Raw genomic sequence first — 22,970 nt, forward strand, 5'->3', positions numbered from 1 at the left:
ATGTTCTTTGAATTAATGTTCTACTTTTATTTCTATAATTACTGTTATTATCCTTAATATGTTGCTGTTATTGTTAAAGTTATTTTTATCACCATATATGAGGAGATTAATGCGGTTTTTCAAGTGACACGAATAATTTTTTTTTTGCCATGGAAGACCAAATCCGAAAACATGTCAAAACTTTTACTCCTGAAAGCATTCCTAATACGATGTACTATATATGTTTCTTATTATTTACAATGAAGGGGTATTATTTATGAGACAAAAGTTCGTCTGTTGGAAATAATAAGAAATTGTTGATAATATAAGACAAGTTTATTACATTATATTGTAATTGTACTATGTAAATGTTTAGTGAACAACTTCTAACTTGTGAGAAAGAATTGGCGGTAGAAGCTTGAATTAGCATATACCGGGTATATAGTTTTATAATGTAGGATTAACCCAAAGAACCCCTCTAATTAGGCTTTTAAATACATTTATAACAAAAATACCCATTCCCAATGTTTGAAAATTTTTTGTTTCCCTGCAAACTTTAAATTGATAAGCTCAGTCAAACAGATAACAGATGTAACATGTCAAATCATTTTTTTTTTCCCATATGCTAAAACTTCTCAGATTGGCATGCACGCATAGAGTAGATTTTAAAGAAAAATTAGCTACAGAGTCATACGCACATATCTAAGAATCTCAGACGAGTTTCTACATCTAACCTGTGGTGTCAAACTTATCATGCCTGCCTTCTACGCATCAGTCTTCTAAAGGATCTCCTTCCTAATTAATGCTATATATAAGTATTTACAAGGGAATATTAACTTCCGTCCAATCATGGTGCAGCCAGTTCACTTTATGTACAAATTGCACAAATTAGAATGAAAATAGAAAATCAAATCACTCAAATGCTATAGCCATGAAGTTGTCATCATCTAGTAAGCTTTCGACATCAATCATGTCATCTTCACCTTCAGCTGGTACAATATCTGTGCTGTTTAGGGTGCTTTGTGCCTGACTCTGCCAAGGAAGTGAAAAAAAAAAAAATTCAGGTAAAGATGTTACAGTTAAAGCGTTTGTAAAGAGATAAGGGGCGATCCAATGGCACAAAAGACACCTAGCAAGTCACAAACTACAATAGTCAAGTAGCATCTACAACAAAAACAACTAAGTGCTCTATGCAATTTGAAACTTTATCTTTTAAGACAATGTGGCAGAAAAGGTTTGATAAATCACATATGCCCCATGCTGTCCTAAATGATTTTAGCAGACACAAGTGAAACACCTAGCCACAGACTTTTTAAAGGGTTTATTACGCTTGCGCATAACCTTCTTCGTCTTCCACCTGTAACAAACCCAACAGCATAGACGCAAAAATGAAATATGCATCCCGACCATCCCAATATGATGGGCAACATTTCTCTTTTAGGTAGTCCCAAAAAAATAAGCTCTATCTTCCAGCCACACCTTTTTTTTTTTTTTGGGGGGGGGGGGGGGGGTGGTGAGACAGCAACAATTATGAACACAGGAACGGGTACAGCAAAAGTACAAGTGTACAACTACTTGCTAGGTCTTGTAAAAGATATATGCACACCTACAGAAAGTCACCAAGTTGACTCAATTATGCTTTGGTACTCAAGAACCACAAGATCATCCAGTTAAACATATGAATACCTGATTCTTTTGAAAACCTTCTACAGCAGTCAGAAGCCTTCGATACTGTGCTCTTGCATCGGGATATTGAACCATGGACTTCACCCGAACAAGGGCTTTTTGCAACCGTTCTTCAGTTTGTTTCCTTCCTTCTTTCAGATAATCATAATCATCTTCTTCAGTAGGTGGCTTCTGTACAACTGGTGGAGCATCTGTGCTGGACGCTGCTTTATTAAGGGCATCAGAACGAAACCCACGCAATCCAGTCCCTTTTCGTCTCCACCGCAGAATCGCTTTCTCTAGTATTCCCACAGACCAGACAACTGGTTTGTATCGTTTCCTCGCCTGGTGACCTCTTACATGGGCCTTGAATAGAGAACAACATTAGATACTACCTCCATTACTTTGTTTAATTTGAAAAAGAAATTAATCATTTTACATATCACAAGGATAATAAACTGTAGATCAGAATACTAGAGTTGCAATCAAATAACTCGACACCATTACAAATCACACCCAAAATGTTGACAATGACAAGTTCTAAAATCAATAATGAACAGAAATGCTCTAGAATATAAGAGAAAGCAATAGGTTCAAGTACCTGGATTCTAACAACTCTTTCGCGAATAGTCAAAAATTCTTTCCTCTTTTTCCAGCCACGAAATTTTTTCTGTATGTGTGTCGCAGCTGAATGGGCTTTCTCATCAGGATGCCCAGGCCTCTTAATTTTGGATGATACAAGTGAAAGAAACTGTTCATCAGTCAACAAAGACTCGTCATCACCAGCACCCTTACTGACTTGCTTCCTTTGGAATGACTGCATCCTGAAAACTTGATGGATACGACCAGCAGCTTGAGTGGCATTGCGGAGAGCAGCCAAGGAATCCTTTAATGACAAATCTGACCCATCACCGTCATCACCAGGAGTAGCCACCTTCTCTCTCATTGTTTGTACAGCATTGTTCATAGAATTTTCAACTGGACTATCCTTCTTTCGATCGGTCATTGTAAGGGTCTCAAGGTGAGCGGTCAAGGAATGTTCTGCAAGGAAACCAGATATTCCTTTGTATCCATTAGCTGAAGCCAAGTCCGCAGCAGTTCTACCCAAAGGAAATTCTGGTGAAGGATCTGTAACTAATCCCGATCCAGCTTCCAGTGCAACTAGAAAAGCAACAGTCTTCTCTCTAGAGTAATAAAATAAACAATGGAACAACATAAAAGACGACAATATAAGGCAGCGCAGACACCATCAGGTTTAATCAAAGAAACTAACCACATATGAAACTATTAAAGAGAAAAGGAGCTTATATAACATATTTCAGCATATTAAAAGCTTTACCTTCCGTAGCATGCAGCCCAGTGGAGAGCTGTCCATCCATTTATGTCCCGGAAATTAACACTAACACCAGCAGCTAAAGTAGGGGGGATAATCCAATCGAAACCAAGTGCTGCAGCTAGATGCAACAACCCTTGCCCCTCTTCGTCAAGTGTATTTGGTCCTTTTCCATCTTCACTACTAACCTTGTCAAACAGCCAAGAGACCACATTTTCTTTCAAATGTTGATCAACCCCCAAGACAAGTTCATCTTCCATTAATAGAAATATTTTTCTAATAATTTGCTCCTTCTTTCTAATACTTTTTGAAGTAGAATCAAAATTCCCAGGAGGACTTAGAGATAGTAGCTTCTGAAGTCGGAGCCAAAGCTGATTCTCTGTCATACTGCTAACCATGTTTTTGTCTTTTTTACCCTCAGCAAGATATTCAAATTCTCGCACTTGACTACAAGCAAACCTGTTAGAGCATGTTACATAGAAAGGGACTCGTCCAACGCTATGCAGTGGTGCATAACAACAGAGAACACCATTGCCGAGAACTTCAGCAGGCACCTCCACTTCCCCAAACATGCAAGACCAATTAAACTTGAACACCTCTGAGGGACTGACCATAAATTTTCCAGTGATCACGACCTATCATTTGATGTAAACAAAAAGTTAATGACGGATAAACAACTGTGGTTCTATCGTAATCATGCCATTTAAAATCTTTATAATGTGTATCATGCATGTCTCAGATGTTGATTTTAAATAAATTCACCTTTGTTTCACTATCTGTCGAAGCACAACTTGGTGAGAAGTCTTGAATGTCAAAGAGCTGATCTTGGCCAATTGAGGGACTCATTGAGTAGTCCTCTAGTTGTATTGAAGGATCATCAACAGAAGCAGCAGTTTCAATATTTTGCCATGACAGATTTGAAGTTGACTTCAAATCCAAGTCATCTACTTCAGCTAATTCCTTGGTCATCCATTTATTGAAACTATCAACTTTTTGCAGGCCCTCCTCTGCCCTAATAGATCCCAGCAATGGCTGCTTAGCAGTAGCAGTAATGTTTGTATTGTCTTGATATTCAGTGAAAGAAAGTTCTAATGGGTTGTTACTCTGACAAACAGGAAAGATATGCATATTAGGACGCAAATATATATTCTCCAGAAATATACAAGTCTACTAACAAAATGAGAACTAAGAAACAAAAGCCCTGTGAACTGAATGCCCACGCATAAATTTGTATCAAAACATTTTCAGTTCAAATCTAACAAATTCAACATTATGAATAACTATTGTTATCCAGAATCGTAGGGACCCCAATAAGGTTCTGAATTATTAAAAACAATAACATGTATCATTCTGAACAAAGAGTTGAGGTAATTGTTTGAGTTATAAAATTGTTGAAGAATTTCGTTGGGTGAAAATAGAGCTTCCTCACTTTACATTCCCATTTCTGTGAAACAAAGGTTTCAAAGTAGGAAGATTACCGGCAAGTATGGGGCTAAAGAAGCTCCTGGTGAACAATTGACACCAAAGCCAGCATCCAGAAGCTGGCTGAAACTCTCATTGTAACCATCGGTGCTTCCAATAAGAGGAGCACCAGAATTTAACGAATTAGGTGGTAAATTTTCAGGACCACTAGTACACTGTTGAAAAACTTCTTCCCAGCTACCCAAGTCAAGTGTTTTTAATTGATTATAATCATTAGTTCCAGCTCCTCGTTGAGCAAGAGAAATGTAATCCAATCCAGGACCAGGAAGTTGGCTCCCTTTATAATTGTCTGGTAACAATACAGGGAAAAGAAGGTTAGCAACTCTAAGAGATATCAACACAGCAGCTATCCAAGTAAACACATCAAATGCTGAAACATACCAGGGTATGTAGGAATAAAGTTGGAGTTCATAAGGGAACCCGGCTTGTTATTTTCAAAAGTGTCTTCCACGTGTTGGAAGTTAACAGCTGATGGGTACTTTGACATTGCTAGGTGATTATCCTCTGTTCCAACATGAATCCAAGAATGACAAATTATAAATAAAAAAACAGAAGAAACCAAGCTTCAACTGCGGTAAGTTTTTAGAGCTAGAGTGATCGCAAAGCAAGGGAAAGAAAACTACCAGGTTCAATATCTTCATAAGAAGAGGTCAAAGAACTAACTGCACTTGGGGATCCAGTATTTCCAGTAAAAGCTTCATTATAACTGTTTGAAACACTACTAGACACAGAGTTGCTAATCTGGGAACCAGAAATCACTGGTTCTGTCTCTCTAATGCTGCTCCTGTTACCCTGTTTTAATGAGTAAAAACAGAAGAAAATGATTGGAAAATATGACTAGAAACAAGCAATTAATTTCAAAGAAGCATGTCCATATATTGCTCAATTTACAATTTTCATCCAAATAGCAGAGAGTGATAGATAGATATAGGATATATTCATCCATATTCTGGAATATCATTACCTTATAATATTTCCGAGATCGATTAACATCCCAATTCATTAGCAGAAAAAGATAAAATCTACTTCAAGATGAAAACTCCGGAGTCCGGACGTTGTAGTTAAGAGAAATAGACAGACGGAAAAGGAGGGGCAGAGAGAATGTCCATGAATATTATCTTCAAAAGAGATGTTTCGAATTTTTAAAATCCTTTTCTTGGAAGAAAAATATATACTACATCCGTTTCACAATAGTTGCAACATTTTTACTATTTGTGTTTTCAACACACCACTTAGATTAATTATTTTTTTTATACATTAATTAATAAAAAAAATTATAAATAATAAAAATGTACATTGAGGTCAATCCACCAATACTATACACAAGTCATAAAATCACTGATTAAAAAAAAAGGGAGCTATATCTTGAGGTCTTACAGCTAAAAGTTGACACACTCAAGAGAATTACATATAATTTTTCTATCATTTGTAAAAGCTCTTTGACTTGATTTTAACAAATAAACAGCTCCTTAACTACTCTCTAATACTCCTATATCTAGCAGAGGAAGTCAAACATCCAAAGCATCCTACATGAGCATAAGAATAGATAATGACAAGGCTACAGCGGGTGATCCTGAATTCCTGATCCATTAAATCCTAGAACAAATGAATTAGGTTAACCTAATACAATCACATGATGATATGAACAAAATGATCAATGCCAAGATGGACTTAAGTAGGGGGAATACCCAAAAATAAAATAAATAAATAAATAAATAAATAAATAAATAAATAAATATACTGCAGTAATATTACAGATGTACACAAGAAAAACATTGCAAATTGGTTTAGGGGGAAAACTTAACAGTAGATACCAGAGCCAAACAGCATCTCATAAAGAATACCTAGATAATAATGACACTAAAAAAATAAAATAGCAACTACACATGTTACAAAAAAAGATAGGGATGAATTGAAGTTACGGTTCCAATAACACATAGATTGCTTTATTAATGAAATTAGTGAAAAAGTCTAAAAAATAAAATATGGTGAGGGAAGGGGAATTCACATTAACAATCGATGAAGGAACAAAAGAAACATGGAAAATTAGCAAACCCTGATGTTGAGTCAACTCAAACAGTAAATCTGAAACAAACATACCTTAACCTCCAAGTAATGCACAAAAACAATATGCATGTACTCCCTGCAACATTCGCGAGGAATAGTAAGAAAGACAAAATTTTCCCAAACTTGCACTATACCTCACAGTATTACAGCTAAATCATTAAAAAAAAAAAAATGCTGTGAAAAAGTACTTTTAATTGATAATACATACTCTTCAAGCAACCAATAGCTGCGCCTCTGAAAACATTCATTATCTTCACCATGGGCATAGTAGCAATGCAGCACATCAACACTTCCAACCTATGAGTGCTTCAAGCATGAGATGTAGTAGAAACATATCGAATACATTCCTAATATTTGTGAAATTGTAACTCCTATTCCAAAACAAAATTTCCCTTCACATTTAGCATGAAGGCTAGTTTTTTTGTTTTTTGCTTTTTTGGAAGAAGCATGGAGGCTACTTATGCCAATGTTAATAAAATAATGTGCTCTAACGTTGCAGATTCACCCTAAAAGAACACTTTAGCTTGAGGTTGAATTTTAAAGATAAAGCCTCAAAAGCCATAATCTGAAATTTTGACTACTTTTTTATTTTTTCCCTATCATTGCTCTTCTCTTTTTTTTCCTCTCACCGGAAAAAGTGTTTTGTGTTGCATAATCCAGTTAAATACACCTAGGAACATACAATACGTGAGAAAAAATGAAAAAAAATATTTATTGTCCACCCTACCTTTAGCTTCTCATGAGCTTCCTTCACTGTCTTTCCATCCTTTTTCTTCCGCCAGTTATGGCCATCCTTCCTAAAGTATCTCAAAATCTTTCGATCAAAAAGAAAGAGAGAGCCACCTAAGAAAAATAAAAAAAAAGTGCACACCAAGAATTATAACCCTCACGTGTGGTTATCAGTTCATAATAGAATTCAACTTTGTTAGGAGGATTCCTGAGTAAAAAGTATTATCTTAGAAATAAGGGGTAAACATAAGTAAAGTGGCAAATAATTGAGAAACAGATGATTAATTTCTCCTGATAAAAGGATCAAATTTGAGAATGACTAAACAACTCCGTAATACAAAAGGCATTGTGTTTGGAGCACTAACTGGAAAAAGCCTTTCTATATGGCTGCTTAAGACTGCAATGCTGATCTAACAAGTTACAACCACCTTAATTAGGACCCTACTCCACTCATCTTTTGCTGCATTTTGTCCTCCTACAACCCTGTTCAACACAAACACTCTTCTATCCAATCCTGATCCTAAACACTAATGTCTGTCAGTGTGTTTACATGTGTCGTATAGTGAGTTTCCTAGAATGTTAAGAGTATATTACACGGAAAGATGAAACCTTGTGAGCCAAGGTGGCATAGACATCAATAGCATTTCACGCAGAATGTAATTTAATTCTCCCTGAATTACACTCCTGTCTCCACATTTAACTCCCTTGCATACACATCAATAGCATTTCATGCAGCATGCAAAATTCAATTTATCCCGAATTACACTCCTGTCTCCACACTGAACTCCCTCTAGTTTGCCCCCAGATCCCAGTCAACGGTCCAACACCCTCCACCACCCAAATGGAAAACGAGTGAGAGAATTCCCCCACCCAAATGGATTCATAGCTCACAGAATTCTCTCCAACAGCATAAAACATGCCGTAACTGAGACTCTGAGAGAGACATTTTCGGATTGAAAATCCAATAAATAAACTGAAATCCCCCCCACCCACCAACCCACAAACACCAAAAACAAATTAACATAAATTTGAAAGAAACAAAAAACATATAGAAGTAATTAACAAAATGTTAATAGCGGTAAAAATATATTTAGTTAAAGTTGGCAATGGGTGGAAGTGTGGAACACTCAGCCAGTGCCTAGAGAAAACTGTTCAAATCATTCTACATTTAATTTCCTTTTTCTTTTGGTCATGTGTGAGGAGGTCAGTTAACTTGTAAAGTACAACAGGAGCCGACAGAAATCTCCTCGGTGATACTATTCCTCTTTCCTGATTGATCACCCATCCATGCACACCCTAACACCTCAAGCTCTAGATCTGCTTTGAATTGAAATTTTACTTGGGTCAACAAGAACTTGCTGCATTCATACTATACACTAAACAGACTAAGGGCCCTTTTTTCGGCACCAATATAAGTATTCCTCACCAAAAATATTTTTCTCGTTAATATTTTTTTTTTTTTGGATAAATACATAACTCGTAACCTACAGTAAGACCATCTTCCGCTATGCGTAACTGCATAAAAGTAACCGATACAAAATGTCTGTATGTACCTTAACTAACATATTAGGAGTATTAGGTAAGACATCAATATGCAAGAATGCAACAAGCTGTAAGCAAAGGTTACACAAATCTTACTCGAGGGCCGGGTTGGAGGTTCTGAAGAAATTTGAAATTTTTGATAATTCCTGAGAATTTCACAAATTTCTGCTGGTCGCAACCATCGATGTTGAGCTTCTAACTGTAACTGTTGAATATCTGCAAATTAAGAGTTTGCAGTCAGTAACAAGACAGCAAACATAAAGATTTCATCTTAAAACCAAAAAAATATACCAAATTAAATCATTTTAAAGCCCAAGATTAAACCTAAAAACAAACACAAAAAAAGTAAAAACAGAATTCATAGCAAAACCCTAAAAAACTGGATTGATTATCTTAATTAAACCTCACTAATTCACGTCTCAACTAAAGCAAAATTATCCAAAATAATACCAAGAAATTCACCGAATAAACAAAATCACAATCAAAACCGATTTTAATTTCAAGCGACTCAGTCAAAATTAGAGCACCGTCAACAAGATAATCATTGAACACCGTCAATCACACAATCATTGAACAAAATAACCAACATGCAAGATAACACAATGAAGAATTCACTCATAAATCATCACAACCACCACAAAATCAAATTCATCACCAAAAATTCACAACAATCAACTGCAAAAAAAAATTATTAAAAAAAAAATCAAATAAATTCATCAATTAAACACATGAAAATTACCAGCTACAATAAACCTCAAATTAAACTAAAAAAAACACGAAAAAATTCCAAAAAAATCCAAAAAAAAAAAAAAAAAAGAAATTTAAAAGATTGATGATAAAATGAGTTCACACCAAGACGAATTCCAGGAGCAATAGATCCTCTATCCGCCATGAAAACCGAAGAGAGGAGAGAGAAAGGAGGTTCGATCTTCCAGCAAAAGTTGGATTGAAGGAGTGAAGCAGAGAAGAATGTTGGTAGGTTTAAGGAGGAGAGAGAAAGAAGACGATCCGAAAACGTAAGCTGGACAAATGTGAAAAAGGGATATTTCTGGGTTACTACAGTTCTTCTAATTTTTAGAGGAGAGAGAAAAAAGAAGGAAGGTGAAATGGCAGGACTTTTATATTTATAGTAGGAGAGAGAAATAGGGGAGCTGTTGAGGTGTTTACTTTGCTTTTTGCACGTGACCTCATTTTGGAGGATTGGATTGTTAATTTGTGAGTTGAGATAGTAGTACGCGATTTTTGCTTGCTGTTTTCCACTTTTTTTTGACGGTGGTTTAAGGTAAAAAGAAAAAAAGGGGAAGAGATTGGTTAAATTGAGGAAAATAGGGTTAGATAAATTGGGCTAATTTAAGGTCAATGGATGAATCATTGAGGATGGATTTGAATAGGTTTGTGGTAATTGTCATGTCATGTGGGGTTGTATGTGAGTCATTTGGGTTTGATAATTATGGTAATGGGATTTTTTTTTTTTTTTTTTTTTTCAAGATGAAAACAAATACTTTTGTACAAGTATGAATTTGAAACTAGTGTGTTTGTATTATGATGATTTATTTGGCAAAGAAATGATTTTGATTGTGATTAAGACTGTTGAAGAGGAGGTATAAGGTATTCGATTGGACATAGCTCAAAATTTAATACAGTCTTTTTTAAATAAAATGAATTAGCTATATGTCTCTACATTTGTTATAGCGCATGTGGACCACGGAGCTAACAAAGGAGCTCATAAATCTCTCACAAACAAGTGGAATATGGAGCACACAAATAGAGACCGACGGAGTAGCAATTTGTGATATATTTCAAGACTTCATTGGTATCCTTAAAGTTGACACAATATGGCTATCACGATTCTTACAATACATGAGTTTAGTAATTGATGTGCTTTCTACCTCATGTTTAGTAATTCGCATAAGTTTATTCCCATTCCCCTTTTTATTATTCTCACTTTTGATATCTTTCTCCTTTTTTATGTATTGATACAATATTGCGTATTGAAGGGGTCAAATACCTAATTGTCTATAATATTGAAAAAATAGGTTTAAATGTCACATGACCTGACAACTTGAAAGTATACTATCATGATGACAATCTTTAGTATTTAGATGAAGGTTTTACAAAGCTACAAATAGTACAAGTCTTTAGAATCCAATTAATAAGTGGACAATTCACAACATCAACAAATTTGCAAATCTACTTACAAGCATTAATTCTAATAATATAACCAAGTTTTAACGCATACTTCTAATGTTGCGGGTCATTCTTCCACACATATATAATTTGAATTATGCAAATGATCTACTACCTCCGTTTCATGTTTTTTGCAACTTTGGGCATTATTTGTGAGATATAAAATATTCCAAAGTTGCAAAAAACATGAAACGGAGGTAGTACATAATATAACCATCAATACTGCATAAATATTACTCGAGCCATGACCAACTCATCGTTAACACTAAACTAATTGAGTCAATTCAAAAATTGTTCAATAGAATATTCTTTTAGTCTAAATTGCTTACAATAATCATGTAATAAAATATATTTACCTTAGTATAGAATATGAGTATAATAATTTAGACTGTTAGATAATGTAATATACAAATAATAAGAAAATGACTCCTAATATAACAAAGAGTCAATCTAAGACAACCAATCTAGAGTGAAGGGATTATGTTTGCAATAAGATCTTGAACAGTCTTCCCTAGCTAGTGACCTAGTGCAGCCATCAGAAAATTAAATTAAATTACTATTACTATTACACGTTGTTGAGCAACTCCAATGGACCATATAATTGGGCCTAAACTTTTTCTTAATGGGCTTTTTAGCCTGGTCTGCATTAATCTATTTATCCTCTATTTTTCTTTTCCTTTTTTTTTTTATGCTTCATCTATTTATATGGAGTATTTATATTATCTCACTACATTAACTTTCCAGGAGAAAAAAAAAAAAAAAAAAAGCACGGAATTTTAAAAGATGACACGTGGTCCCCATAAAATAGCAAAAGTAAAAAAAGACCGAACAATTTGCCGAATTCCAGTATGCTTGGAGCAAAAGAATTGGGTAAAAAACCCGTAAATTCCTTCATTTTCAGGGGTATTTCCGTCTTTTCGATATGGCGGCTTATCACATGAACTGCCACGCTGGCACACTTTTTTGTTTTTCCATTATTTTTTAATTCCCATTATACCCCTGACCCCTATAAAAACCCCCAAATTCCTGTATTCTTCTTCCAGATAAAAACCAAAAAAAAGTCAAAACAAAAACGAACTCGTCAAAGCAACTCACTGAGCCGACTCACCGAGTGAAGAAGAAGATGAATCGCATGGTAACAAGCTCATCAATGGCGTTGATGATGATCAGAGCATCCTCTTCTTCATCGCTAACTCACTCCTCTTCCGCCGTTAATGGCGCTCGTCGTGTTCTCGCCGGTGGTGGTTTGATGTCGCCGGAGTTTCAGCGGTGGAGCTTTGCGACGCCGGAGTGGCGCCGGAGTATGTCGTCATCTTCGCCGTCTTCGGAGGGGAAAGCGGTGGAGGAGAGAGAAAAGATGGAGGCAGAGATGATGAAGAAGAAGAAGGATGGTCTTCCGTTGGTTTCGAGCTACTGGTCGGTTCCTAGGAATGAAATTATGAAGGAGGATGGTAGTAAATGGGCGTGGAATTGTTTTATGGTAATATTTTTGATTAATCCTTCATATTTTACTTTAGGTTTTGAAACTTTTGATTTTATGCTGTCATTTTTTAAAATTTTCATGCAAATTTCTTGTTGTTTGTATGATTATTACCAAATGAAACTTTAATCCGGTGTTGATTAGTGAAATTTGTTGATAATCTTCAATTATTTGAAATTTTCATACATAATTCTTGCTGTTTGTATGATTATTACCAAATGATAATTTAATCCGGTGTTGATTAGTGAAATTCGTCGATAATCTTCAATTATTTGGTTTGCGAGAGGATTTTCGACATTTTTTTTGCGAAATTTGTTTCTGGTATACTTTTGTGTAAACATGAGCAAATGCTGCATTTTTAACTCATAAGATCATTAGCATTTTTTTTTTGTTTTTGGCTTTTTTTGCTGTTATTTTTTTTGTATGTTTGCTTGAATTTTTTTTTCTTGTTAATTTACTGAGTTGTTTATACGTTTTCGCATTACATAAAAATAAAACGTACGGAGTATTAATATTTTTTAAAATAAAATACTACTCGTAGTACTATAAACATTTTCATGAGAAAAAGAGGGACAATAATTGTAATGACGTATATTCAATCATGTCGAATATGTTTGGTAATGACTGTATATTCCATCATGTCGAATACAGTATGTTTGTTGATTTTATTAAGAAATTGTCATTTGATGGAGCTCCTAGGTTTTGACATTATTAAGAATTGTTAGACGTGTGGATTTTGTAGTTATGCTGGCAAATTATTTGATAGATGGGATATGCTCACAAGATGATTAAAATCGGATCTATAATATGTGCTTATATTTTTTAGTCGTGGTGGTACTCGAGACTAGAGATCAAATTCCATTTGCATTGCTGCCCTTTGTTGCTAACCCGGCCTGAAAAAAGTTCGTACTACGTAGTTAGAATACTCAGGGAATAGTTGTTAGTTGATACTTTTCTTGATTGTTGAAGCAGGAAAGGAATTTAAAAAAAGGCTAGGACAGGATTTATTGTTTGTACCAGGTTCTCTGTTATCAGGAGTCAGGACATTAGCATCTTGGGTATGCAATACGAAAGTACATAATAGACCCTATATTGCTATGGATCCAAATGGAAATTATGTTATGCTCAACATATTTGATGACCTATTTTTTCTAGTCGTATTTACTGTATTGATGATTCTGCATTATGTATGTAGGAGCACATATGACATATGTATATAAATATGTGATAAAGTAGATGGTTCTCGAGTTGTTAGATGGTGTTATATGGATTTCACATCTCTGTGCAGCCCTGGGAGACTTATGAGGCAGACTTGTCAATTGATCTGAGCAAGCATCACGTACCAAAAACATTTGTGGACAAAGTTGCCTTTCGGACAGTGAAACTGCTGAGGGTTCCAACTGATATTTTCTTCAAGGTACGGGTTATTCTGCTTTACCATGAAATTTACAGTTCACTTGAATGATTCAATCAACCATCTGTTCTTGTGGTTTGACGAAATATACCATGAAATATGTGGCTTTGGAGCTCTAATGTGAGCAGACGTCCATAGATATGCGTACTAAAATAGTTTCATTTTCAGAAGTTTCATGCTTAAGGTCTAAACATTACTGCTCTGTTCTTGTATAAAATTGCAGAGGCGGTATGGTTGTCGTGCAATGATGCTTGAAACAGTGGCTGCAGTTCCTGGTATGGTTGGTGGGCTGCTGCTACATTTGAGGTCCCTCCGTAGGTTCGAGCAGAGTGGTGGCTGGATCAAAGCATTACTTGAAGAAGCTGAGAATGAGAGGATGCACCTAATGACACTGGTGGAATTGGTGCAGCCTAAATGGTATGAGAGGCTTTTGGTTCTAGCTGTGCAGGGAATATTCTTTAATTGTTATTTTGTACTCTATTTGCTTTCCCCTAAGCTGGCACACAGAGTGGTCGGTTACTTGGAAGAAGAGGCAATTCATTCATACACAGAATATCTGAAGGACATAGACAGTGGTGCGATTGAAAATGTGCGCGCACCTGCTATTGCCATTGACTACTGGAGGCTGCCAAAGAATGCCACTTTGAAGGATGTTATTACTGTGATCCGTGCTGACGAAGCTCACCATCGTGATGTCAACCATTTTGCTTCTGTGAGTACCGAAATTATTACTCCGTACTTGTTTTACTGATCCCATGGGCCTGACATTGCTATTGAACTGTCTTCCTGTCTTTCATCAGATAATTTTACATTTAGACATCTGCCCTCCGTCACCTGATAAGCTATGGCAGTATTCTGTTACAGTATCAAATTACCATATAAATTTTTAATTGGTATATGTTATCGCCATGCAGGATGTCCACTTCCAGGGCAGGCAACTGAAAGAAGCACCAGCTCCTGTTGGTTATCATTAGATCAATACATAAGTCTGCATATTGCCACGTACACGAGCTCATGAAAGATACAGGCGCATAAACCCTTGCAAAGCTTCTTAAATACAGGATAGGGATTACTTATTAGAAATCATAAATAGATAAACATCCTTTACAAGTCTCATTTATATTTTTTGATCTGGTTGATCAGATCTGTTTAGTTTGTGTTCGTGCAAAGCGTTTGTACTCCTGTGTTCTGTAATAAGTATAGGCATGCACAATCTTTGTCCGAATTTCTGTAAGATTAATGAACACATTATAGTGGATGAAATTCCAACTTAAGCAGAGGAATAAATTTCGGTTATCATTCGTCATTTTCGTGCATTATAACAAATCCTTTAGTCTTCAGGTTGTACAATGTGAGATGAATGCTTAAAGTTGGTTTGGGAACTGCATAGACATTTAAAATAAGGAAGCATGCAATGAGCTGATAAGGTGCACTTAAGCAACTACACTGAAAGCTAAATCAACAAGATCGAAGAAGAAAATTTATAATCTTGATAACTTATTCTTATTTCTTGGCCCATTATTCAAATATACAGTACAAACCACCAACGCATCAAGTATGTGACTGGTCCAAACCTTGAATCACTGTAGTCGCGGATTCAATTAACACCACCTGATAGTTCACTTCTTTTAGCCGAACTGGGGTAGAGATGGTCCTCAAAATGGTGAAATCGGCAAAAGCCATATCAAGGTGCACTGCATGTAATCAAATCACCTTTATCAGTCGATAATTGGCAGGAAGAACTCCCACTTCTATCACCTCGACATTACGGTAATCTCCTTGACATGATGAAACAATGTTAGGAGGATTGTCTTTTGAGCTCTGTTTGTATTTTGGGAAGACATACGGACCAATTTTTCTTAATCAAGATGCATTTTTCAATCTTGAATCAGAAAAAGGAGTTTCCAACTTCTCCTTTTGATCGACTAGAACTTCAAGAGCAGATTGATCTTTGATGGTTGAGGAAAATTCTGAGCCATTTATCTGTTTAGATGAGAATCTCAATCTGAGAAGCAATGAATTAGTCATGACTCCAATTGAGCTCAAACCCATAAGAGCCCCAGCAATTGAGGGAGTGAGCATCACCCCAGAAACAGGAAGCAACATCCCTGCAGCGATTGGAAGTCCAACAATGTTGTATCCAAACGCCCACCAGAGGTTTTGCTTTATAGTTCTCATAGTCAATTTGCTGAGCTCCAACGCATCAAGTACTTGAGTTAGCTTGTTTCCCATGAGCACAATAGAAGACACTTCACTTGCAGCTCCAACACCGCCACCCATGGCAACCCCAACATGTGATGAAGCAAGGGCAGCAGCATCATTGATCCCATCCCCAACCATTGCTACAATCTTGTTATCATTCTGAAGTTGACTAATAAATTTCTTCTTTTGATCGGGCTTAACTTCAGAGAAGACCCTGTCCTTGGGGATGCCCACAATAGCAGCAACATGTTCCGCAGTTTGTCTTTTATCTCCTGATAGCATGTAAACATCTATACCTTGGTTAAATAAAGATTGAACAACATTCCTGGCATCTTCTCTTATCTGATCTTCAATGTAAATTAGTCCAGCAAGATTTCCATCTACTCCAACATAAACAACCGACTGACTGTTGTTTTGATCCTCTAGCCCTTGAAATGGGTTATTATCAACACCATGCCTTTGAAGCCACTCTAATGTGCCAACAGCAACCCTTCTATTCTCAATGGTTGCCACTGCACCAGATCCTGGCTCCTCTGTAAAGGTACCATCAGCAGCTTTGAACGTCTGGCAACCAATAGAACGTGCAGCTTCCACTATAGCTTTTCCAACTGGGTGGATAGTATTTGACTCAACACTAGCGGCAAGTTTTAAAACCTCAGCTTCTGACAAATGCACTGAGTTATTATCTGATAGCGAATTACTCAAACTCTCATTTTCACGAGTGACAACTTGCATCACAACTGGTTTCCCAATGGTTAAAGTCCCAGTTTTGTCAAACACAACGACATTAGCCAACGAAAATTTCTCCAAGATATCTCCACCCCGCAGGAGCAATCCTCTCTTTGCACCAAGAGAAGTTCCAACAAGCACAGCAGTGGGAGTTGCAAGACCAAGAGCACAAGGACAAGCCACAACCAGAACACTGCAAGAGAGCTGAAGTGCGAGTGAAACTGAACTTCCCCCTGTGATGACAGATGGCAAAATGCGAGAGCCAAAAAAGGTCCAAAACATGAATGTAGCAGCAGATAATGCCATTACACCATATGTGAACCGCCCAGCCACTTTGTCAGCCAAACGCTGAACAGGAGCTTCCCTACTTTGTGCTTCCTCCACTAGTCGAACAATGTCACCCATAGTTGTTTCGCCTCCAGGCCTTTGAACTTCAATAGTAAGTGTTCCATTCAGGTTTATACTCCCAGCAGAAACTTCTGTCTAAGAGGATTAGCAGGAAACACAAATAGGTCTTATATTAATGACGTTAAGGAGAACAAACACCATAGAAAGGAAGAAAACAGGGGAAGGGGGCAAAAGAGAAATTTTCAGATTGTATTATGGATAGAAAATCATACCCCAGGCAGTTTTGTCACCGGCAAAGGCTCCCCAGAAAAACTTGATTCGTCAACTGTGCTCCTGCCAGCCCTGACGATTCCATCAGCAGGCACACGGTCCTGGGCAGCAAGGAGTCATGTCAGAAGAAAATCAGCCAATTGCTAAGCTCTATACTTTAACCTGGTATCACCATTACAATTTAACACCACCACCTAGCCAATCTAGTACATACAAGCAAATGTAAAACCGCTAGGCAACCAACAATGAAAAAGATATTTAAAACATAAGGATCGTAGAAGAGTCGCAGTACATGGATAAAGGACAGGCAATGATTTTGACCACGATAATGTTTTTATTTTTTTTTCAAATAATTAAGAGGTACATGTATAATACAGAATACTTACTCCTGGAAGAACCACAATCTTATCCCCAACTGACAGACTGCTACAGGGAACTTCAACAGTTGACACAGTATCTTCAGCATCATTGACTAAGAGACGAGCCTTTGACGGTAGAATACTCAAGAGGCTGGTCAAATCACTTGTAGCTTTTATTTTAGCCCTTTGTTCAAGATTTCTTCCTAACAGTACAAAGGCTATCAACATAATCGGTTCCTCAAAAAATGCCTTCCATCCCTGGACAGATAACATAATGTCATCTATAGCATTTTAATAAAAAAAAATTGAAAAAATGCGCATAATAATAAAATCATGTGAAGAATTGTCCTATTAAAACATTGCATTTGAGAAGTGAACAATTTTAAAAAGTTAGAAGTACATAAAAAAAGTTGCAGACAACAAATTTTTACAAGTGTGAAAAATGTAGGTGTGTGCAGAAGACATTCCACAAAGTGAACAAATGGTGTTGGAATAATAAGATAATTTTACCAAGTAAACTCATTGAAGCATACAGCAGATAAGAAAGAAACATAGAAGTTTTTAGATTAAAAAAAAAAAATTGATAGAAGTAAAACCCATAATTTTACTATCACTTGCAATTTTTTCAAAGTGCAGTCTTGTCAAAAAAAATAATAAATAAAATCACAGTGCAGTCTAATATCTCATTTTTTTTCTCTATCTTTCTGATTAGTTTTATCTTCAAGAGTCTTTATTTTATATCAGAAATACAGTTCGATATCATTTCTATAATTCTCTACCCCCACTATTTTCTTCAAGAATCTACCTTTATACACTCCATAATGTTCTTGGAACAGGTGCTACAAAACCACCCCAATTAGCCCAAGAAAGGGAGAAGTAGAAGCCACTAAAAAAATAGCAATGCCAGATTGAAACATGGAAAAATTGAGGCTCTATATAGTATGAATCTATATCAAGAGGCAGCAACTCAAGGTCATATTTCATATTGTTGGCAGGAAAGATTTTCAAGTATTACCAATTTTGGGATAAAAGTAGCCAACGAGCTAACTGTAAATGATGATAGAGCCCCAAGTCCAACTAAGGTGTTCATGTTGGGGGCACCTCTAAAGAAACTCTTCAGACCATCGAGAATTAGTTGCCGTCCAGGTCCTAGTAATGTGAACAGAGACAACGATAAATGGAACCCTGTGGAGTGAAACACATGGATCCATGAAGCCTTGGCCCAGAAGAAATGAGACAGGTGACCAAACATACACACAGCGCATAAAGCCCAAGATACTGCAAGTTCACGACCTATATAAAACTTTTGTCAGTAATTGCATTTCAAAAAAAAAAAAAAAAAAAAAAAAAGGAAAGCCAACTGAAAGATACTAACCACTTTCTCTCAGTTTGTTGCGCTTTTGATCCATCTTCCTCTCAAAAATTTGAAACACGTTTTCCCTTCCAGGGTCTGCAGATAAATATGGAAATGACACATGAAGACCAATCTCATGAGAAACTTTCTTTCCAAGAATAATGGTAGTAGCCCCTTTTACATATTTGTAGTAGCATATGCCACAGAAAAGCTAAACAGTTATAAAAAAAAATAAATATATAAATAAAAAGGGGGGGGGGGCAAATGAGCTAAAGTTCATCAAAAGAACAGGAGCTAAAGTTCATCAAAAGAACAGGGAGTATTAAGCATGCAAAGTATCTAAATGAAAAATCCTCTTAGTAATCATCAATGTCATAGATACAGAAGTCAAATATCCTCTTCAGAATGCTCAAATATTTTCCAATATAGCTCTACAGTAAAGGCAAAATAATACAGCTGCCTGCTTTGCCTCAGCAGCTTGGCTTACTCTGATCAGTATGATAATGTTCTACACATCATACAATAGAACTTTTTGACTATGGAAGCCCTCATTTTGCTACAACTATCGGGGAAAAAAAAATGTACAGCTAAAATGCTCAAAATAATTATCCAAGCTCAATGCGCTCGTGTGACAGACTGGCTTCCCTCTAGGGCCTCTACCCAATGCACCACTAGTAGCCGCAACACATACCTATTGACACAAAATAATGTACACCATTCACATCTAAAACAGCAATATAGCTCAATAAGAACTTGCTTTGTAATTGAAACCCGGTCAACTACATACCATTTATGCTAGCTCCTTAAAAGAAGCTTTGGTATTTCCTAGTTATGGAGTATCTCCTTCCTTGTCCCCCTGACCTGCCAATTAAGAACCAAGCTTGACATGAATTGTTAAATCTAAACATTACACTTTTTGTTAGGCTAAGGAGTTTACAAGATTGTTGTGTCCTCGCATAAAGCTTCTACGTCTCAGTTACTAGAAAAGTTTTAGTCTAGTCATTTTAATTTGGATATATAACAAGAAGCTATGGAGCCATGGTTCTGGAAAATTTCATGCCATACGTATAGGTAATTTTACAATGAAATAGTCACAGCTATACATGATTTGCATGCAATTATCCATGAGTCCTCTGAAGGTGTAAGTGAGATTTTAGCTCAGATCAGTTGAATTCAACTCCGGTGTACAATGGCTAACTCAATAAAATATATTCCACTGATAAGTAAGAAATCTCTTTTCTTGCATGCTTTAGCAAAGTTTCAAGTACGTAGTAGAGCCAAATCAATTTAATGTAGCATGTAATAAAATCAAGGAGAGACATCAAAAGAGTTAATAAATAGACAAGTTCTACACAACAAGGTCAATGTATCAATTTCAATGAGGCATAGATGCATATTTCTTATTTTGAAAATGATTAAGTTCAAGAAATGTAGAGCACCAAATGAACAGTTCTTAAAGTATCAATGCAATGCAGGAAAATAAATAATAAAAATTAACAGATGAAAAGAAAATGTTGATGCTGCCATTTTGGGGTTAGAACATTGGACCTAAGTTAGACACATAATTTTTAAATTTCCTAACTATTTTCCTCCCCTACTTCAAAAAACACTTCAAATTACAGTAAATGTGTTCTGTTGAAAAATACATCATCTTTGACTCATCAGACCAAAGCCCTTGCACATACCAACAACTTGGATGGGAACACAGGATCAATAGCAAACCATATTATATATCAAATGCAACACATCAAACAATATGAGCACAAAAGGCAACCAACCTCGAAGATTAGACTCAAAACCACAGTTGGTCAAGTGTTTAGCAAGCATGTCACCCAACTCTTGCCGCCAATTCGGCACATCTTTCGCTCCAGATATAGGCCAGACAATCGCAGTCTCTGTCGCAAGATTGACACTAGCAGAAGACACCTGAGACTGTTATTCACAGCCCAATGAAATTAAATTAATCAACACCAAAATTGCTTCAAAAAGTAACAGGAAAGAAACATTAAAGTCATGGTTGGCAATATCTTTTCCATTTGATTCGAAGTAGATAATTATTCCTCAGATTAATCAATTCAGCTCTCAAAACAGCTAATACTAGACCAACATAATTTCCCTGAGAACCTGTAAAAACTTCTCAAAAGTCGCCGATTTGCTTTTACTAAAATCAGACTAAAACTATATTTCTCAAGCTAGACAATCCACAAAAGTTCAAATAAGACGACAATACAACAATTACAAAAGATTTCAAATCTCATCAAACTTCCTAAGGCTGAATTGTGGTGTACAATCAACATGGCATTCCACAATTTATCTCCTTCATAAATGAAGCTTATAATATGCACTCAGTCATTCATTTCGGCCACGCAAATATAAATAAAACAAAGTATTAAACTATAGCAAAATGTATCTAAGTGCAACGTCAAAGATATAAACATGAAATAAAATTTAGGAGCAAAACAATTTTTTGACTAGTTCAGCCTCAAAAAACAAAGCACTCACCTGATTTTCAAGTATTTTCTTCACTTTAGCAGCACAACCGCCACAAGTCATCCCCTAACAACCAAAATCAACAACAAATTAACACAAATTAACAAGCAATTTCACATTATAATCAAAATTCAAGGCGATACAAAAAAATTACCCCAACATCAAGTACAATAGCATCGGGCGAAAGCACGGAAACATCATCAGCACCAGAAGCCGCAACCTTCGGAACTCCGCCTTCCGATCCATCACCACCTCCGCCACCTCCGCCGCCTTTTTCGCCGCCGATTCCTCCGCCGCCACCTGCCGAGAACGAAACGCAGCGTACCGGCGAACAGAAACCTCGAAGTGAAGCGAACTTCGAGAAATCAATGGAAGCGGCGAGTCGGCGAGTCAAGATTCGGCTGGTTAGGGAGCGAGTCAATGGAGGATTGGAGGTGGAGAGGCGGCGTAAATGGAGGAGAGAGAAAATGGAAGGATAGGAAGAGGAAGAAGAAGATGATGATCTTAGGGCTTTGGAGAGGGTTAGGAGAGTTGAAGCTGGTGAGAGAGTTGATTCCATTGTTGATAGGAGAGAGAAAATTGCAGAGGAATTCTGGGAGAACTGGAGAAGTAATAGTGGTGTTGGAACTAAAATGGAAAGATGTGTTTATCCGGTAATTGAAGATGTGGATTGTATAGCGGGAAAATCGTTCCAACTATTTATTTTGGCTATGTTTGGCTACAACCGTTGAGCACTTGAGCGGAGTGGCATGAGGGTTTGACCGCTTGACCTCATATTGTGCTTAAGACGAGTTCTATTAATCTATACTAATATATTAAAAGGCGTTCCTAAAAACGTCTCTACGCCACGTACACCCTCTCACTACGCCACGTCACTCACTCAACTTCTTATTACGCCACGTCATCCACTCAATTCCTCAATGTGCCACATCATCTGCACTACCAACAATACTTCATATTGCCTCAACTATATTAAAAAAAATATATATAGATGAAAAGGTCCGAACCCTTGACCTCTTTGAAGAAATGTTATTACTTAACCATCTAGGTAAATTGTTGGTTATGCTTTAATGTGTCACACTAAATAGTATTATACCATGAAAGTATTGAATATACATACTACATACACACTATTAAATGCTCTTAAGAATTAGCACTTGCACAACTACAAAAGTAGTATCCCGAGGCAACGCCCGGGCTACTTACTATTTGATTTATAAAATGATCGTTTGATATTTAAATTTAACGATTGATAATTAGTAAAACATAATGCATACAAATTACTTTGATTATTACAAAAGGATGCATATGTTTATTTAAGAATATATATAATTTTACTT

The 22,970-nt window shown here is 36.4% G+C and overlaps 3 protein-coding genes across 4 annotated transcripts; 1 reads left to right on the forward strand and 2 right to left on the reverse strand.

Moving 5' to 3' along the window:
* Nucleotides 1-604: 604 nt before the first annotated feature.
* LOC145621595 (calmodulin-binding transcription activator 2-like) lies at nucleotides 605-9,890 on the reverse strand. 2 transcript variants are annotated; one of them, XM_081676318.1, is made up of 13 exons: nucleotides 9,650-9,890; nucleotides 8,894-9,013; nucleotides 7,254-7,369; nucleotides 6,735-6,823; nucleotides 6,560-6,602; nucleotides 5,083-5,251; nucleotides 4,841-4,963; nucleotides 4,456-4,748; nucleotides 3,740-4,081; nucleotides 2,984-3,612; nucleotides 2,246-2,828; nucleotides 1,666-2,010; nucleotides 605-1,011 (listed from the first exon to the last, which is right to left on the reverse strand). In XM_081676318.1, exons 1-13 carry the CDS (start codon nucleotides 9,687-9,689, stop codon nucleotides 892-894), a joined length of 3,012 nt encoding a protein of 1,003 aa, XP_081532444.1. In that variant the 5' UTR covers nucleotides 9,690-9,890; the 3' UTR covers nucleotides 605-891. The 2 variants fall into 2 exon arrangements, with proteins under 2 accessions (XP_081532444.1, XP_081532443.1); XM_081676317.1 differs by having other exon boundaries at nucleotides 5,083-5,254.
* A 2,150-nt stretch (nucleotides 9,891-12,040) lies between these two features.
* LOC145620388 (ubiquinol oxidase, mitochondrial-like) lies at nucleotides 12,041-15,184 on the forward strand. The gene is made up of 4 exons (XM_081675062.1): nucleotides 12,041-12,464; nucleotides 13,753-13,881; nucleotides 14,102-14,590; nucleotides 14,793-15,184. Exons 1-4 carry the CDS (start codon nucleotides 12,108-12,110, stop codon nucleotides 14,850-14,852), a joined length of 1,035 nt encoding a protein of 344 aa, XP_081531188.1. The 5' UTR covers nucleotides 12,041-12,107; the 3' UTR covers nucleotides 14,853-15,184.
* Nucleotides 15,185-15,336: 152 nt separating this feature from the next.
* On the reverse strand, nucleotides 15,337-22,256 carry LOC145620464 (copper-transporting ATPase PAA1, chloroplastic-like). The gene is made up of 8 exons (XM_081675144.1): nucleotides 21,785-22,256; nucleotides 21,643-21,696; nucleotides 20,919-21,072; nucleotides 19,162-19,236; nucleotides 18,802-19,079; nucleotides 17,814-18,044; nucleotides 17,430-17,528; nucleotides 15,337-17,292 (listed from the first exon to the last, which is right to left on the reverse strand). Exons 1-8 carry the CDS (start codon nucleotides 22,187-22,189, stop codon nucleotides 15,742-15,744), a joined length of 2,847 nt encoding a protein of 948 aa, XP_081531270.1. The 5' UTR covers nucleotides 22,190-22,256; the 3' UTR covers nucleotides 15,337-15,741.
* Nucleotides 22,257-22,970: the final 714 nt, after the last annotated feature.

Source organism: Chenopodium album, chromosome 27 (genome assembly GCF_948465745.1).
Source record: "Chenopodium album chromosome 27, dcCheAlbu1.1, whole genome shotgun sequence".
Classification (NCBI taxonomy): Eukaryota; Viridiplantae; Streptophyta; class Magnoliopsida; order Caryophyllales; family Amaranthaceae; genus Chenopodium; species Chenopodium album.